Genomic DNA, 16776 nt, shown 5'->3' on the forward strand with positions numbered 1-16776 from the left:
CATTGCGTCTTTGAATAACCTTTAAAGTGTATTAAAAATTAAACTACAAGTTATTTTCAAAAGTCGCTGAACAAATGTTGATCAGTATGAGGAGTACAGCCTACAGTTAATTTTTTTGCTCATATTACAGGCCACACCCGGCATATAGCAAATGACAACGTAATATAAAAAAATATAAAACTACTTATTTCATAATAGTTCTAAACAGCTTCATGCTTCTTGTATTAGACAAATAATAATCTACTGTTTCTGATCTATGCCTTAGTATAAAACGAAGGAAAATATTAAAGAAATTTAATAAAATTATGAAAAAGAGATAAAAAGAGAGCAAGTTATATTTATGCGCGAACTCCGTCTTTAATTAAATTCGCTCGGATTGAAAAAAATTAAAAAGTTATTTCAAGCGAGATCAGAGAACCCAAACGATGCCGATGAGTGGCGGAATTCGATATCAAAACATTACACATTCAACTAAATATACTTACGTATACCTACCACAGGAGAGGCAGAACATATCTAACTATAGTTCGTTTTTTTAGCACTAGAAAGAACTCCACAGAAGCAAGCGTGCAGTTTTTATCAGGCTCTTTAATTGTCAATAATTATTGAATTATCTAATGTAGCATGGTCAATACATATAATTTACTGCAAATTATTATCGCTAAAAGTGCCGGATTTGGAACCACAAGCGTAAGCTTACGCGTAAGCTTACGCTTGCTCTTTTTTGCTCTTTTTATCTCTTTTTCATAATTTTAAGCGTAAGCTTCGCAGAAGTAATTCTGCGAAGTTCTTTCTAATGCTAGAAAAAACGAACTGTAGCTAGACACAATATTACCACTTTATGTGAAGTTTGTTTGATATTACATATTTTATTTTACAAATATTTTTTTGCTTCGACTGTTGAATAGATCACTTGCTAGAGTTGTTTAGTCTGGCACTTTTAGACAACAAAGTCTATAGAAAACATATTAAGTATGTAATTAGTAGGTATCATCAGTAACTTTTAAATTTAAAAACTGACTATAACCATTTCAACACTCCGCGTGATGCCATATTTAATATCGCTCAAAAACGCTACTTAGCGGGCATACCTACTCTATTTACACGCTACGATATAGCGCTACTAAATCACACATGTGAAAAGTATGAGACTATGAGTATATAACACATTATACAGATATACACTTATTTATCTCCTTTGGATGAAAGTTGACTGGTAGAGAATGCTTTATACCTAGTGTCCGGTTTTTGTATGATAAGATTTCTTTTGTTATAAATACATGTAGGTAGGTATATTTTTATAAATTCTACAAAAATCAATTCTTGATTACAATCGCACGATCTTTGAGATTTGACACCCCGCATAATATTAACCCGTGGAGCGCCCTACCAAGACACGTGTGATGCTACCTCAGATTGGGTTATAGTGACTCAGTATCAGACATGTGTTACTACAAATCAATATGGGTCAAATTGCTTTGAATCAATTTGTTGTATGGTAAGCGTTCGACGGGATAAACACATCGACTATAGAGACATGCCACCTACACCTATACTAAGCACATGCTATTGTTAAACATCGATTGTGAACAACGGTGAAACCTACAGAGAGTTTCCGGTACTGGAGGGAATCGGTGTGGCCGATCTGTAATGCGTAACAATACAAACAGACCATTGGAAATTAAGGTGGTGTGGTACTAGTGCTCGACATACTAACGCCCAATAGATGACACCCTGCTGTCACCTCTATTGACAATGACTTAAGTTTCAAGATGGCATGTACTGGGACCGCGTCGAGCACCAGTACCACCACCATTACGTAAAACTACATAGGTATTTAAAATACTTGAATTAATCAACGGATTCCCTAAATAACTGCATTAGTTACAGGCCAAAAACTAAAAAAATATCATTACATTCGCATGTATCTAATAAATTGTAGGTACAGTCACCACACAGGATTGTTATGCCATTTAGGGTTCTTGCTAAATTGGAAATTCTATAGCGTAAATATTGAACAGCCAATTTAGCTATGACCTTAAATGGCGCAACAATCGCAGAGCGTGATGGTACCTAGGACACTAATTAACGCATAATTAGTGTAGATTAGCTTGCTGCTGCATATTTAATTCATTTAATAATTTATCTTGCCATTACGTGTCTTTGGGAGTCGGGCCAAAATATATATATGCTTACTCATAACATAATAGACTTGTGATAGGTAAGTTACCAATACGAACTTAGGTATACTAAAACTGAAGCTACATCACTTAAGTACTTAACTAAGAATTGTTATATTTTTTATATCAAATAAAATCGTGGTGCTGGAATTACAGATAGGTACGCAAGTTGGGAGAAACATTCTAAAATTTTGGAAAGTTCGTTCCTCATACCTCATACACATGCAAAAATTAAGCTGTTAGGTACTGATTTTTTTGGATGTGGAAATTTCGTAAACTTGGAAACTTTCAGTCAGCAAATCAGTAGCTGAAATTGTTTTTAGTTAGTTTATTTAGCTTTAGAAAACCTTTTCACAATATTTCACTATTAAAATTTGCAAATATGCAACGTACCTGAATGTCCGCCAAATGTCAAAACACATCACGTTGAGCCAGAAAAAGCTGGATTGAAAAGCGTAGTACACGATGAAAGCTGAAACAAAAGAATAAATTACATATCGCTTTATTACAGGCATATTTACAGGGTTCTGTTACATCTTCAAGATAGCTAAAATTCTACTTAATGTCACTATGACAATGTTCAAATTTCAGTTCGATAATAGTGAAACATACAACGTTGTACTGGGCCAGCGACATCGCTATACATACTTTATAATACCCCGCCGCGTGTATCTGTGTGTACGTTCGCGATAAACTCAAAAATGACTAAACGAATTTAAACCTATCAATAGAGTGATTCTTGAGGAAGGTGTATAAGTAGTAGTTGTATAAAATGTTAAAGTTTTGTGTAACCCGTGCGAAGCTGGGGCGGGTCGCTAGTTATTAATAAAACTGTGGATGTGACTGTGTGGAGTTAACTATATATATGAAGTCCCACAATTGGTGAATGTGTAAATGAGGTATTATCGCTCTCTATCTTACGAGCCGCTAAAGATTCGAGAATCCTAATATGTAGGTATCACAATATTTCTGCTAGAGCCATTTTAAGGATGTGTCATATTTACTATATATTAGTGATGTACCGACTATTGATTTGGCCGACTAGCCGACTAGCCGACTAATCGGCGCTCGAATGGCCGATTAGTCGGCCGACTAGTCGGCTAGTCGGCCAGATCATTAGTTTCGTAGAAGTTCATGTTAAAAACAATAGTTTTGCTGTTTGGTTGCGTTATTCATCATAATTTAGCTTGGCTGAAAGGTGTTCTACTTCTCTAAAAGGTTCAAAGACCTATCACAAGAATCTTCGTTCAATTTCTCTCTTTAGTTCTTTTACTTTGCGATCCTGAGCATACCGTCAGTACAATTTGTAGGAGGTATTTCCAAGGCTCTATTCCCCGTACGTAGTCGCCAGTTAAGAACGTATCCCCTGTGGTCAGCTTCTTTACGAGCAACGTGCCCTGACTAAGTCTCTAAATTTTGCAATAACATTAATAGTTCCTCATGGATCCACCATTAAAAAAACAAAAACTGAATTAAAAAAAATTTACTATCGAACTGGCACATGAAGTTACACGAGAATCAGTTGAGATCGACCTGTAGAAGAAAACATCAGTCCACCAACATACGATAACGATCAAACGGTCAATTATATGAACAAAAGTTTTCGTAGGTATGCCCTGAATAGATAAATTTTACTAAAATTAGTAAAATAAACATAAAACATATGGTAAACATTGATTTTTTTTCTGTTTTTTTTTCACTAATAAAGTGCCGACTAATCGGCCATTTTTGCCGACTAGTCGCCGACTAATCGCCGACTACAAATGTGGCCGGATAGTCGGCTTTCCCGACTAGTCGGCGACTAGTCGGTACATCCCTACTATATATCCGTTACCCCGAATTTTAACCCAATTGCGGTTAAAGAATTACAAGGTCATTTATTCCATAAATATCAATACAAATAAATAAATAACTTAAGACTAGCTTAAGCCTAGTCAAAAGGTCTCCCCCGAGTTATCCCTGGAGATAAGGTACCCATCACACTAGCCGCGTTACCACGTTGAATGACGATGGACAACCTTTGACCCAATTGATTGTATATTTATTATACATAAAGAGAATTTGCCATTTGCTTCATCTAATTGAGATATCATCAGAAACTAGGGCACCATCGGGTTAATTCGACGCCATCAAACATACACACTTGGAGTGTATTTTCGTATGATATCCTGTTGATCAAACGTCATTCATCCAACTCTTTCATCTCGGCCTAGTTGTTATGATATCATAATAGCGAAGTAGATTTCCTAGAAGGAAAATCTATTATGGCATTAATACACTGACGGCATAATGCTACAAATGGCGTCCGTGAATATAAAGGCAAGAGTGGGAAACACGCAAACATCGAGGTTTAACATTTAATGATGTAGGTAACTAAGTAATCGATATACTTTCGTGTTAAGTAGACTTTAAAGGGTTATACACAGATTTTAAAACAAAATTGGCATTGGTGGTTTACGAGAGAGACGAGATCCTTAAAGCATTCTAAGACTTAAGAAGTAACCTACCTATAATTATTTTTCTTTCAATTATTGTTAGGGTATATATTAGTTAGCACTATTAGCAATGAGTATTTATCTTAGGTTCAAGTAAAATAAATATTAAGTAAGAGAAACAGAAACTCATAATGAGAGTACAGTGATGGATGAGTATTGGAGTTAGAAACCAATACATTTCTCTGTCAAAAGATCGATTTTAGACGTGCTTTGTAAACTAAGAATAATTATTATAGGTTACTTTAGTAATAAGTAATAGTATTTTTTTATAAAACATTTAAAATAAGCTATGTATATAAATATTTAATGCAAAAACGTTACATTGACGTTTAATTGATTTAAAATAATAAATTAATACCCGTTATTCTCAGCATTCTAACACGATAGCAGTAACTACTGTGACTTACCAATTAAAACTAATCTCTAAAGCAATGTTGACGAAGCGACTAAAGGACTACAAACAACTACTCAAGAGAATTCGTGATCAATCTATGACTAGCGTGCTTAGAACTAGCTACTTAGTCAACTTATTGTTTTATTCATAACATTTATAAATAACTCAGCTTTAAGAACTATCCCTACATCAAAATAAGACTTAGATAGGTAGGTACTTAAACTCTTCTGAATGGTGAAATGTACCTAACTTAGGTAAGTTACTTAGCACTAGGCACTTCGAAATGCCAATCGATATTCACAATAAAATTTTAACTGAAAAGTAAGCCTGCGTTCAGCGCTTTTACGTGGCTTTTACAGTTTCAATTTGTACCTTTGTTACTTTGCTGCTGTTCTGAAATTCGTTTGAACATAAATTCTAAATTGTTAGTTTTTATTTAAGCTAAATGATTTTATTTAAGCTAAATGTTACTGAATGATAGCGCTAATCAAAAATAATACTGAACTTTTGTTTGAAGGTATAATTTTAACTAGTTTCCAAAATAGTCAGAATGTGTATATTAATATGCTTTAAACTCTTATAGGTACAGAATTTCATACTACAAGAGTTCACATTTATTTTAGAAGCAGTATTACTTCCCAGGACCAGAACTACTATGTTATATTAAAGTAGCGGCATATATCATTCTTAAAGTCTCAGCTCCGTTGCACCATCAGTAACTTAGTTTACTAGAACGGTAATTAGAACATACTGTAACTAAACTGTAAAATACCTCGTGCTTCTTTGTTGTGGATAGTTCTGGAAATTTGTCTTTCAATGTAAAGTAGAAACAATTACGAATAGCGTTTCTTTTCATTGCTCTTTTATTGCTTTCAGGGAATAGGTAGGTATTTCCTGAATAGGTACAGTTTCTGCAGAACGGGTTATATTTACTTATGTAGCAGGAATCTTAAGTAACTATTTAAAACATAAGGTCTATAAATATGTGACAATGTTTTTACATATTTATTTACTATTAAGCTAACTACGGGCCCGATTCGGATTTTGAAATAAACATCTGTTAGACATCACCAAGATACGATAACGATATGTTTAAGATTTAAGATCTAACCTGTCAAATTTGACATTTGCGCGATTCAGCCGGCCTAGCCAAGGTTACAATCGCTATCGCTTCGACAACAAAAAGCATTGTGTCTCTTTATCACTCTTCCTTATTAGTGTGACAGTGACAGTTGCGTTTCGATCGCTACGGAACGTAAGCAATTTGCATCTTGGCTACGCGGCCTGGAGATACTCTTGAATGATTTCCACAGGATATACTTAGAGATACATTTCACATCTAATAGATATCTTACTCTATCTAACGTAAAAGTGACAATGGTTGCCCGAATTGCGCTGCAAAAGAGAACTAGTTGATATCTAAACTATAACGTATCTAGAATGGATCTAGTACGTGTCGTCTCTTGTGAATATCTTGAAGTTCGAATACGGCAGTACGACTGTAGCATAGTTTTTCCACAATGAAACGAACGTGCTTCGTAAAAGCATATCGATAGTTTATTATGGTACATACATACTCGTACATTCAACCCACGTGTACCACATCAGAGTACCTACATCAACATTATACATAGGTACATCAGAGTTAAATTATTTATATACATTTGTTGTGTTTGTTAATGTAATTAGCGAAAATTAGCAATGGTGGATTGTCAATCACATCGGTGGGGCAAGCCGGAGCAGGCCGCGTAGCCAAGATGCCAATCGCTTACGCTTCGTAGCAATCGAAACGCAACTGTCACTGTCGCGCTAATACGGAAGAGTGATAGAGAGACATAATGCTTTTTGTTGTCGAAGCGATAGCGATTGTAACCTTGGCTAGGCCGGCTGATTTGCCTACTTTTCTTCTATCCATACCTACGAAAAGTGCTATTTTTTCATACCGGAAAGCCGGAGGAAATCGAGTTTATGGGAGCCTCGTTACTGCTCTTTTGCTCACTTAGAATTTATTCATCGCATCAGCGACAAATTGATTACAAAATAGAGACGCGTATCTATTCCTGCCCAAACACTCCAGTTGTTTACAATATTAAACCTATTTTAAAAGCTATAAATGTTAATACTGGAAACTTGTCTGCAGTGTTTCGGTTTCAGAAACCACTCTGTGCCAAATACCAAAGGAATTTACAACATATCAATTAATAAGTGCCTAGGTATAAGAACAACATCAAATTTGTACTTAGTTACCTACCTGGTTTGGTCTTCACTTAGCAGTCTAGCACAGACTATTTTGACTGTACAGATCAGTATAAAAATTGTGCATACATTTCAATAAAAATACGTAATTGCACATAAATCAGCAGCAAAGAGTCAAACATTTCATATAGGTATGTAATAAAATAAAAGCCCAAACCTTTTAATTTTCCAACAATATCACATTAATATTAATAATGCCCTCCATTAATTAATTAAGCTACATTAGGATACTTTATCATGGCATGTCCACGCCCAGCAAAGCTGCCTCAATTGAAACTATAGGGCGGGCCTACTTACAAGTAATTAGGGACGGAAATGCAATTTACTATGTCAAATTAAGTGAATTAATATAGGTGTGCCAACTATACGTGACCACTGATTGCTTGAGTGCTAATGAAATTAGGACTCCATAACATGGATTCTACAAAGGTGAGACTTTGTTGGAATTTGGATGCAAAAAATATATTATTGTTTTTACGTGGTTTCCACAGTGTTTATCCTAGTCTAGCCTTTCAAGAATTTGAACTATCATCATCATCATCATCATCTCAGCCATAAGACGTCCACTGCTGAACATAGGCCTCCCCCTTGGACCTCCATTCGTACGGGTTGGAAGCGACCCGCATCCAGCGTCTTCCGGCGGCCTTAACAAGGTCGTCCGTCCATCTTGTGGGTGGACGTCCTACGCTGCGCTTGCTAAAGTCCGTGGTCTCCACTCGAGCACTTTTCGACCCCATCGGCCATCTTCATAGACAACATAAGCCCATTCATAATAAAAAAAAAAAAAAAAAAAATTACGTTTTTTAGGGTTCCGTACCCAAAGGGTAAAACGGGAGCCTATTACTAAGACTTCGCTGTCCGTCCGTCCGTCCGTCTGTCACCAGGCTGTATCTCACGAACCGTGATAGCTAGACAGTTGAAATTTTCACAGATGATGTATTTCTGTTGCCGCTATAACAACAAATACTGAAAACAGAATAAAATAAAGATTTAAATGGGGCTCCCATACAACAAACGTGATTTTTGACCAAAGTTAAGCAACGTTGGGAGGGGTCAGTGCTTGGATGGGTGACCGTTTTCTTTTTGCTTTTTTTTTGTTTTTTTTTTTGCTTCATGGTACGGAACCCTTCGTGCGCGAGTCCGACTCGCACTTGCCCGGTTTTTTACTCACCTTGTGCTAAGTATAGTCAAAGAATTAAATTTCCGACCCATTTCATACCTTATAACAGTGACAATACTATGAGGTCTCTAGCGATTATCATACTAATTGTGACTGTTACATTCACAGTCACAATTCTTCAAATCAGAAATTTAATTCTTTCACTTTAGCTAAGAATGAATTCCGAAGTTTCCATACAAGTGTTGGGGCATGGATATGACATCAGAGTTCTGCCCTCTCCTCTATAAGTATAACCACGTATAACAAACAATGTTGTCATTATCAGGGTTCATGTATCAGGTTCTGACGTCATTTTAATTTGACACACTTTATAATGTTATTAATTAATATAAGTGCCCCTCTAATAGGTTAACATAAACACGCTGCGACCGAGTCATATTAAAAAAGTTTATTTTATTTTTTATTCGGCTTTAACTAATACAAGAGGTAGGTAAATCATCAGTCTTTCAAAAATGATCAAACTTTAAAGAATACTTATTTATAATCAGCAGGTATTCTTTAAATAGGTAGTTAATATTAGGTTTAGGTTTAAAGATTATTTATTCTCATAAGAATTTGTACAATTCACTTAAAATGAGAACTTAAGTATATACATTTTATTTACATATTTTATGTCACAAAAGGAGCGACAGACATTGATTAAAATTACATTTTACATTTAAAATTACATTTTATATTTGAAATTACACAAGCATTTTATTATACGTAATGTATTGCCGGTAAATATGATTACGTTTTTGTATTAGTTAATTTAATAGTATAATTTCTAGTATTTGTAAATTTGGCTTAAAATAGTGTAAAGTAATAATTTAAAAACCTAAAAGTGGATTTTTATCCATTTTAATGACTAGAATAATAGCACCTACTACGTGTGTTTGCATAACTATTATTTAAAATATTATCTACTTTATGTATATATTTATTATAATTATATTTAGTTTAGGTATTTATTAGTGTTGAATGTGCTTTGCCTACTAGACTAGACAAAATTCAAAATCGCTCTCCTTCTCGATGCGAATATTAAGGATGACTTACGATATTAGTAGACTTCGTGTTCTAGACCACCGATCACCCTTCATAGAAAACGAAGTGTACGATGCGTCGGCCCGGACCTTTCTAACGTCAGTCATCCTTTACAGTCGAATTGTAAACACTATGTTGACTCAACATTTTCTCGGGTCTGTTCGGGTGTATTTGTATGCTCGCAAACAAGCATACTGCCCGCCTGATGGTAAGCGGTTACCATAATAGCCTACAACTCCATGATCGTCTGCGATGGCGCCTCTTAATAAAGATCTTAAAACATTGTTAGGGTTCCGTACCCAAAGGGTAAAACGGGACCCTATTACTAAGACTTCGCTGTCCGTCCGTCCGTCCGTCCGTCCGTCCGTCTGTCACCAGGCTGTATCTCACGAACCGTGATAGCTAGACAGTTGAAATTTTCACAGATGATGTATTTCTGTTGCCGCTATAACAACAAATACTAAAAAAACCGGGCAAGTGCGAGTCTGACTCGCGCACGTAGGGTTCCGTACCATAATGCAAAAAAAAAAACAAAAAAAAAACGGTCACCCATCCAAGTACTGACCACTCCCGACGTTGCTTAACTTTGGTCAAAAATCACGTTTGTTGTATGGGAGCCCCATTTAAATCTTTATTTTATTCTGTTTTTAGTATTTGTTGTTATAGCGGCAACAGAAATACATCATCTGTGAAAATTTCAACTGTTCGGCTGTCACGGTTCGTGAGATACAGCCTGGTGACAGACGGACGGACGGACGGACGGACGGACAGCGAAGTCTTAGTAATAGGGTCCCGTTTCACCCTTTGGGTACGGAACCCTAAAAACAGAATAAAATAAAGATTTAAATGGGGCTCCCATACAACAAACGTGATTTTTGACCCAAGTTAAGCAACGTCGGGAGTGGTCAGTACTTGGATGGGTGACCGTTTTTTTTTGCTTTTTTTTCCTTTTTTTTTCATTATGGTACGGAACCCTTAGTGCGCGAGTCCGACTCGCACTTGCCCGGTTTTTTTTAAATTTGTGAGAGTCACAAGTCACAGGACCATGAATCTAGTATTTAACTGGATCAGGCATGAGTGGTGGGGGGACTGACATATAACGGGATAGTCTTATGTATCTTTCAGTAGGAGTGGCAGCGAAAGCGCTATTATTGTTTATCTTTGTCACAGTCTCACATTTTTTTTATTCCCCACCGTAAATTTTGTATGTATTATGGTGGGCAACAAATAAATTCGACCAATCATAGTGTCGCAGTGCGTATGTTTTGTCCCTCACGGAGGCACGCGTATACCACTTCTATAGGATCCTACCTTCTATGCACAGTACTCGTCCTACAAGGCGGAGGGGAGCTCCTTGCACAAAAGGGGTCGCCTCATGATGTCTGAAAAATAGTCCTTCCTTCCTTCCTTCTTCAGCGTGTGTTCGCCCACCGTTGGGCATACGCCTCGTCTCTCCAATCTTTGTCCATTTTGAGCGGTTGTTAGTCTCTCTTATCCAGACTGGTCCCGCAGTCTCCTTTATGTCATCGAACCAACGGGCGGATGGTCTGCCTTTTTTTTTTTGACGCAGGGGTAAATGCATTTAGGCATCTCACCTCCAAGAGGGAGGGGGTGGTATGTGGGACTCGCTCCTCCCGTAACTCCCTCTGCTATGCAGAGGGAGGGGAAGTGAATACCCACTAACATCCCCTGCGGCGTTGCCCGCGTTACCATTATTGGGGGACGTCACGGGTTCGCAGACCATTCCACCGTGTCGTCCCCCCGGCTGCCCCGGTTAGTATACCGGGGGCACCCTCGCTCCATTCGAGGGAAGGATCAGCAACGCACTCATCCTTCCCCCAGACGTCGAGAAGGCCCTTTAGTGGGTGGTCTGCCTACACTTCTTCTGCCTCCGGGGTCTCCCTAAAACGCACTTGCTCCACCGTTCGTGCCAAAAAATAGTGCCCTAACCTAACTAAATCAACTTTTATAGGTATCACGTCCTTTGGTTGAGTTACGGCAAGTTACGGGTGATTACGGTTCGCTAATGTAGGTACGCGTACTTTAGTCCCAGTCTGGGCGACTACTTGATGTAGACAAATTACCTCTGCTCTGTTCTGTTCTCAAACAGTGAACCGTCATTTATCAGCTGAACATTCAACTTATTTGCTTTAGTATACAACTGTTAAACCAAATAAGTAACATACTGTAGCACACCCACCATGTCAATAGAAAAATGCGGCAATAAATAGTATTATAGTAACAGCACCAGTCATGGGACATTTAAGAGGAAATTTGGAGTATTTATGATATTTCCCTTATACATGTAAATGGTCTACCGCTTAGCGTGTTAAAATATGAAAGTCCTATCCGTCTTTCATGTTTTAGGCGTGTTGTATCAAAGATACTGCAATTAGTTTCCACATATTTAACAAGTTAAAACTATGCTATACTTTTTTTCTCCAGTCATGGACACCAAAGCTCCAGTAATGGGCCCCCGGTAATGGACGTGGATCCAGTAATGGGCCCCCTATAATGGACATTGCTCTATCAGTATAAAATATAGAAATGGGGAATAAGATACGACTAAAAATCAATTTTTGGTATAAGCTTTTATCGCTGAATGTATTTTTCTTTCCACAGCCAATTATTATTGTATTATTGTAGAGCCATCGAGACAATTCTAATATACCCAAACACAATTAGTTAGGGTTTATTGCGATAAAGTTCCCATGGCCACCTCCTGTCTCCATCATCAGATTAGGTCCATGTTATCATAATATTACATTATCATCCGATTTGCATACTTAATTACGTACTTACACAAAATTTTAACTGAATCGGAAATCGAAAAGAGGCTCAAATTCAGCTACCAAGATTGGACCCACACTAACTAACAGGGCAAGTTAAATAAAAGTTTGGAAAAACGATATTAATTTATCCGAAGTCCGAGAATACCTCCTGATTGACATATTTCGTAACTACATTTTACTTCTGTATTGTTTAAACATGAAATTATGGCATGGCAAGCATCATTCTGTCAATTGTCCCATCATAGGAGGTACGCAGTTTTACAGCTCCTATAATGGGATTGGGCCAAATACCACTATTTTTTTACATCTGTGGAGTCACAACCTAGGTGTGTTGTATACCTTATCTCATGGTAAATGCAATTAACAAAACACATTCTAGTTTTCATCAAGTATTAATTAATTAAAATTTTATAACTGAACTCACCTCTCTTAGCGAAGTTGTTAAGAATTCGTAGTGGTATTTTTTTTCAGTGACACGACAACTTTTGGGTTGACGCCAATTTCTTAAAAAGCAACCAAATTTAATGAAACTTCAAACTGAAACAGCTCTAGGACTCTTATTTATGATAATATACAGCCAGTGTTTATAAACTACTTTTAGATACTTATTTTAGAGGAATTATGTTTTTTTGTCCCATTACTGGTTCCACGTCCATTATAGGGTATACTACTATATATGCATTATATTAGTATTGTACAGTCAGCAGCAGAAGTTGCTAAGCGGGCCAGGTGTTCAAAATTATCTTGACGCGACTTTATTGTTAAGAGAATAAGAGCGTGTCAAGGTAATTTTGAACACCTTGCCCGCTTAGCAACTTCTGCTGCTGACTGTATCATGCTATTATTGCTATTTTTTAATATAAAATAATTATCACGATAGTAAGGTACTTAAATTCATTTTAATACAAGAAAGAAGATGTTAATTGTAGTTGAGATTTTTTTCAGCCATCACCTAACTTTCAAAACCATCAGGCACATGGAAAATCGTGAAAATATCAGCTCAAACATCTTGCTTAATGTAAATTGTATTCATATATGCTAGATTGCTAGACTGAGGAATATTACAGTACCGCCATCGCCCGTACCTACCACTAACCACTAACCCAATACAAACATACATTTTGATATCAAAATGATGTTATTATGTTATCATTGGCGCGTGCATGTCGCTCGCTCTTGTTCGTACAGTCGCCATCAGATATATCGGAGCGGCCAAGGTGTTCACAATATCTGAACACGCACTCTAACGCCCTGACAATAGAGGCGTGTTCAGATATTTGTGAGCACCTTGGCCGCTCCGATATATCCGATGGCGACTGTACTTGTATTGGCAGTGCGAGACGCACGGGCGAATGAAAATACATCATTAGTGACACCAAAATGCAGGTACTCGTAAGTTTGAATTGGCCTCCAGTACGAGAGCTCTTTGTTAAGTTTCGTCATACCATCACTAAATATAACATAGATAGGCGTTAAATAAACGTCACGTAATATACATTTATTTATTTACCTCGAACTCGACAAAATGGTCTATATACATAGACCAGACTTTTAAATATTTACCTGACCTATTTGCATTATTGTGCCAAAAACCCACCTTTACAATATTACTGTACTTACTTATAAAGAAATAAAAATGCGTATTAATTTTTTTTATAAATACCTAATGTCAAGTTACCTAAGCATAATACGAGTAGTTAAACTGTTTATTAAGAGGAAGTTGCACAGCTATGCCTCTTAGTTAGATTTTTTTGATAATTATTATATGACACAGGGGATTTTATAAATTTGTTTATTGTCCTAACTCTTGTAATAAAAAAAAATAAAAAAGTCAAACGAAGGGTCATAGCTATGGTTAATACCTACGTGAGTAAAATGTGGATTACGTTTGTATAGAGAAGCGGTATTCCACTATCTTCTTATTAATAAAAATGCTGTTTTCTATGTCAAGTCAGGCTTTCGGACGGTAAATAATACAAATAATAAATAAATAATACAGGACATTTTTACACAAATTGACTGAGCCCCACGGTAAGCTTAAGAAAGCTTGTGTTGTGGGTACTCAGACAACGATATATATTATATTATATATAAATACTTAAATACATAGAAAACAACCATGACCCAGGAACAAATATCTGTATCATCATACAAATAAATGCCCTTACCAGGATTCGAACCCGGGACCATCGGCTTCATAGGCAGGGTCACTACCCACTAGGCCAGACCGGTCGTCAAACTAGTCAAACTAGAAAAACGGTCGCGATATACCTACGGGCATTTGTCAAGAAATTCTTACATCTCGGCCTTTGTACTTATAGTACTTACTATACCTAAGTATGTATTTTCTATACATATATGTACCTAACTTTGGTTTAACGTCAACTGTCCAATAAAGAACCATTCATATATTTTCGTTAGTGTTCGTCTCGGACTTGACGTTTCACAGAGTAACTTAAAAGGGTACGAAAGGGTCCAAGGTTGTATTGAAAAATACGTTTGAAGCATGGATAAATGTAGGTGTTTCCATAGTTTTTGATTCGACTTCTATTTGGAGAAATTGTGTCAAGTTTATTGGGTTCACGTAGAGCAAAACCAGCATTTTAATGTGGTATCAAGGGAATTCTTAGTCCCTGAGCATAACTTACGCACTTACATCATAATAACCCTTTGTTTTATGTAAGTACTAATAACCGTGGCAGGTCGACTCAAAATTAAAGTGGAATTGTACATTTCCTCTCGTAATTTGATGATCGAACTAAGTAGAATTTTAGAATCGCTCGTGGTTCGATGGTCGATCTAAGTGGAATATAAAATTGCTTTTAGCTCGAGTAAATGGATAGCTAGGAATTAAAATTCTTTGTTGATATTGGACAAGTTTGTCGTTCATCTTAAAATACGCGCAAAATACGTCATATTAAGTCCCATCTAGAGCGCCACAGCTTTCTCCTGATTAGTATTATATCACTCACCTATCACAACGCAGCCTGTCTTGCCCACGCCCACAGTACCAATGTGCATCTTAAGGTACGCCAAAAAGGGGTACGCCACAATAAGTCCCGCGCAGTACGCCATGAGGCACCTAATGTCACATCCCGTGTGGGTTCCGCAGCGCCGGCATGAACGCGTACGTGAGAATAAATCCCACCTAAACCATCATCTCCTAGGCAATAATTATATCACTCACCTATCACAACACAGCCTGTCTTGCCCACGCCTACCGTCCCGCTGTGCATCTTAAGATACGCCAAAAAGGGGTAAGCCACAATAAGTCCCGCGCAGTACGCCATGAGGCACATCCCGTGAAGGTTCCGCAGCTCCGGCATGAACGCGTACGTGAGAATAAATCCTACCTAGAACGGCTAAACCATCTCCTAGGCAATAATTATATCACTCACCTATCACAACACAGCCTGTCTTGCCCACGCCCACCGTCCCGCTGTGCATCTTAAGGTACGCCAGAAACGGGTAAGCCACGATAAGTCCCGCGCAGTACGCCATGAGGCACATCCCGTGAAGGTTCCGCAGCTCTGGGATGAACGCGTATACTAGGAACGTAACCAGGAGGAACGGAGCCGATAGGAGGAGACCTGAAATAAACAAGTGTATTTGAATCACAGTAGTAAGTAACGGACACATATCTAACATTATATTTTTTATAGTGAGATAGCTTTGCAAATTGCAAGATTTGCAAGTTATCAACGTTATCGCTACGCTAATCGTGACTAATCAAAGTGCTACGGCGTAGCAATATCGTAGCATTCTCGTAGAGATAGGTGCTATGGAGGCTTTCACATAGATAATGCAATATTACAAGAGCGGGATTCGAACTTTACTAAATTTTAATTTGATATTCGTATTCATTTTACATCACTCAGTGCATCTTTGATAGGCCAATTAATAAATTATGCAATTTGAGTAAAATAAAGATGAAATGTGTAATATCGAATGCCGGTACATGCATGCATAGCGTGAGAGCCTGCAATTTAACTGCATGATACAACTGTTATTATGTAGCACTATTAGCGGAACCAGTTTTCATAATTTGCTCCTATTTATTGTGTTATTTAAAAACTTTATGAAAGAATGCAGAACTTAGCTCGATTTTGTTTAATGTAAATAATTCGTTAGCTAAAACTGGCATAAGTAATACCGTAATTGCTAACAAGTAGACAGTTATCGTTAGTATGGAGTGCATACCTAAAAAGAGAAAATACTTCACTTCCGAAGCCAATAAAATGTAATTTTTTAGGGTTCCGTTAGGTACCCAAAAAGAAAAGATAAGTACTTATAATGTAAGTAGAAATACTTTCCTCGACCTAAGTTAGTATGCACTGTAGATAAACTATTACAATACTAATACCTAAACTCATTTCTTTATAGTTTTACATGTATGTAAAATGTATAATAATTGGTGCAATAAAGAATATTTACTTACTTACTTACTTACTCAATA

The 16776-nt window shown here is 37.0% G+C and overlaps 1 protein-coding gene across 3 annotated transcripts in view; it reads right to left on the reverse strand.

Annotated features, from left to right (window-relative positions):
- The window catches only part of LOC134670070 (G-protein coupled receptor Mth2-like), a 69133-nt gene that overhangs the window by 26112 nt on the left and 26245 nt on the right, over nucleotides 1-16776 (reverse strand). For 2 of the 3 annotated variants that reach the window (XM_063527745.1, XM_063527746.1), the window contains exons 3-4: nucleotides 15719-15910; nucleotides 2574-2652 (exon numbers count right to left, since the gene is read on the reverse strand). In XM_063527745.1, the coding sequence (XP_063383815.1) occupies nucleotides 2574-2652; nucleotides 15719-15910 (271 nt within the window). Of the gene's footprint in view, nucleotides 1-1606; nucleotides 1646-2573; nucleotides 2653-15718; nucleotides 15911-16776 lie in introns of all 3 variants that reach the window. The other variant, XM_063527743.1, reaches the window with a different exon arrangement.

Source organism: Cydia fagiglandana, chromosome 13, assembly GCF_963556715.1.
Source record: "Cydia fagiglandana chromosome 13, ilCydFagi1.1, whole genome shotgun sequence".
NCBI lineage: Eukaryota > Metazoa > Arthropoda > Insecta > Lepidoptera > Tortricidae > Cydia > Cydia fagiglandana.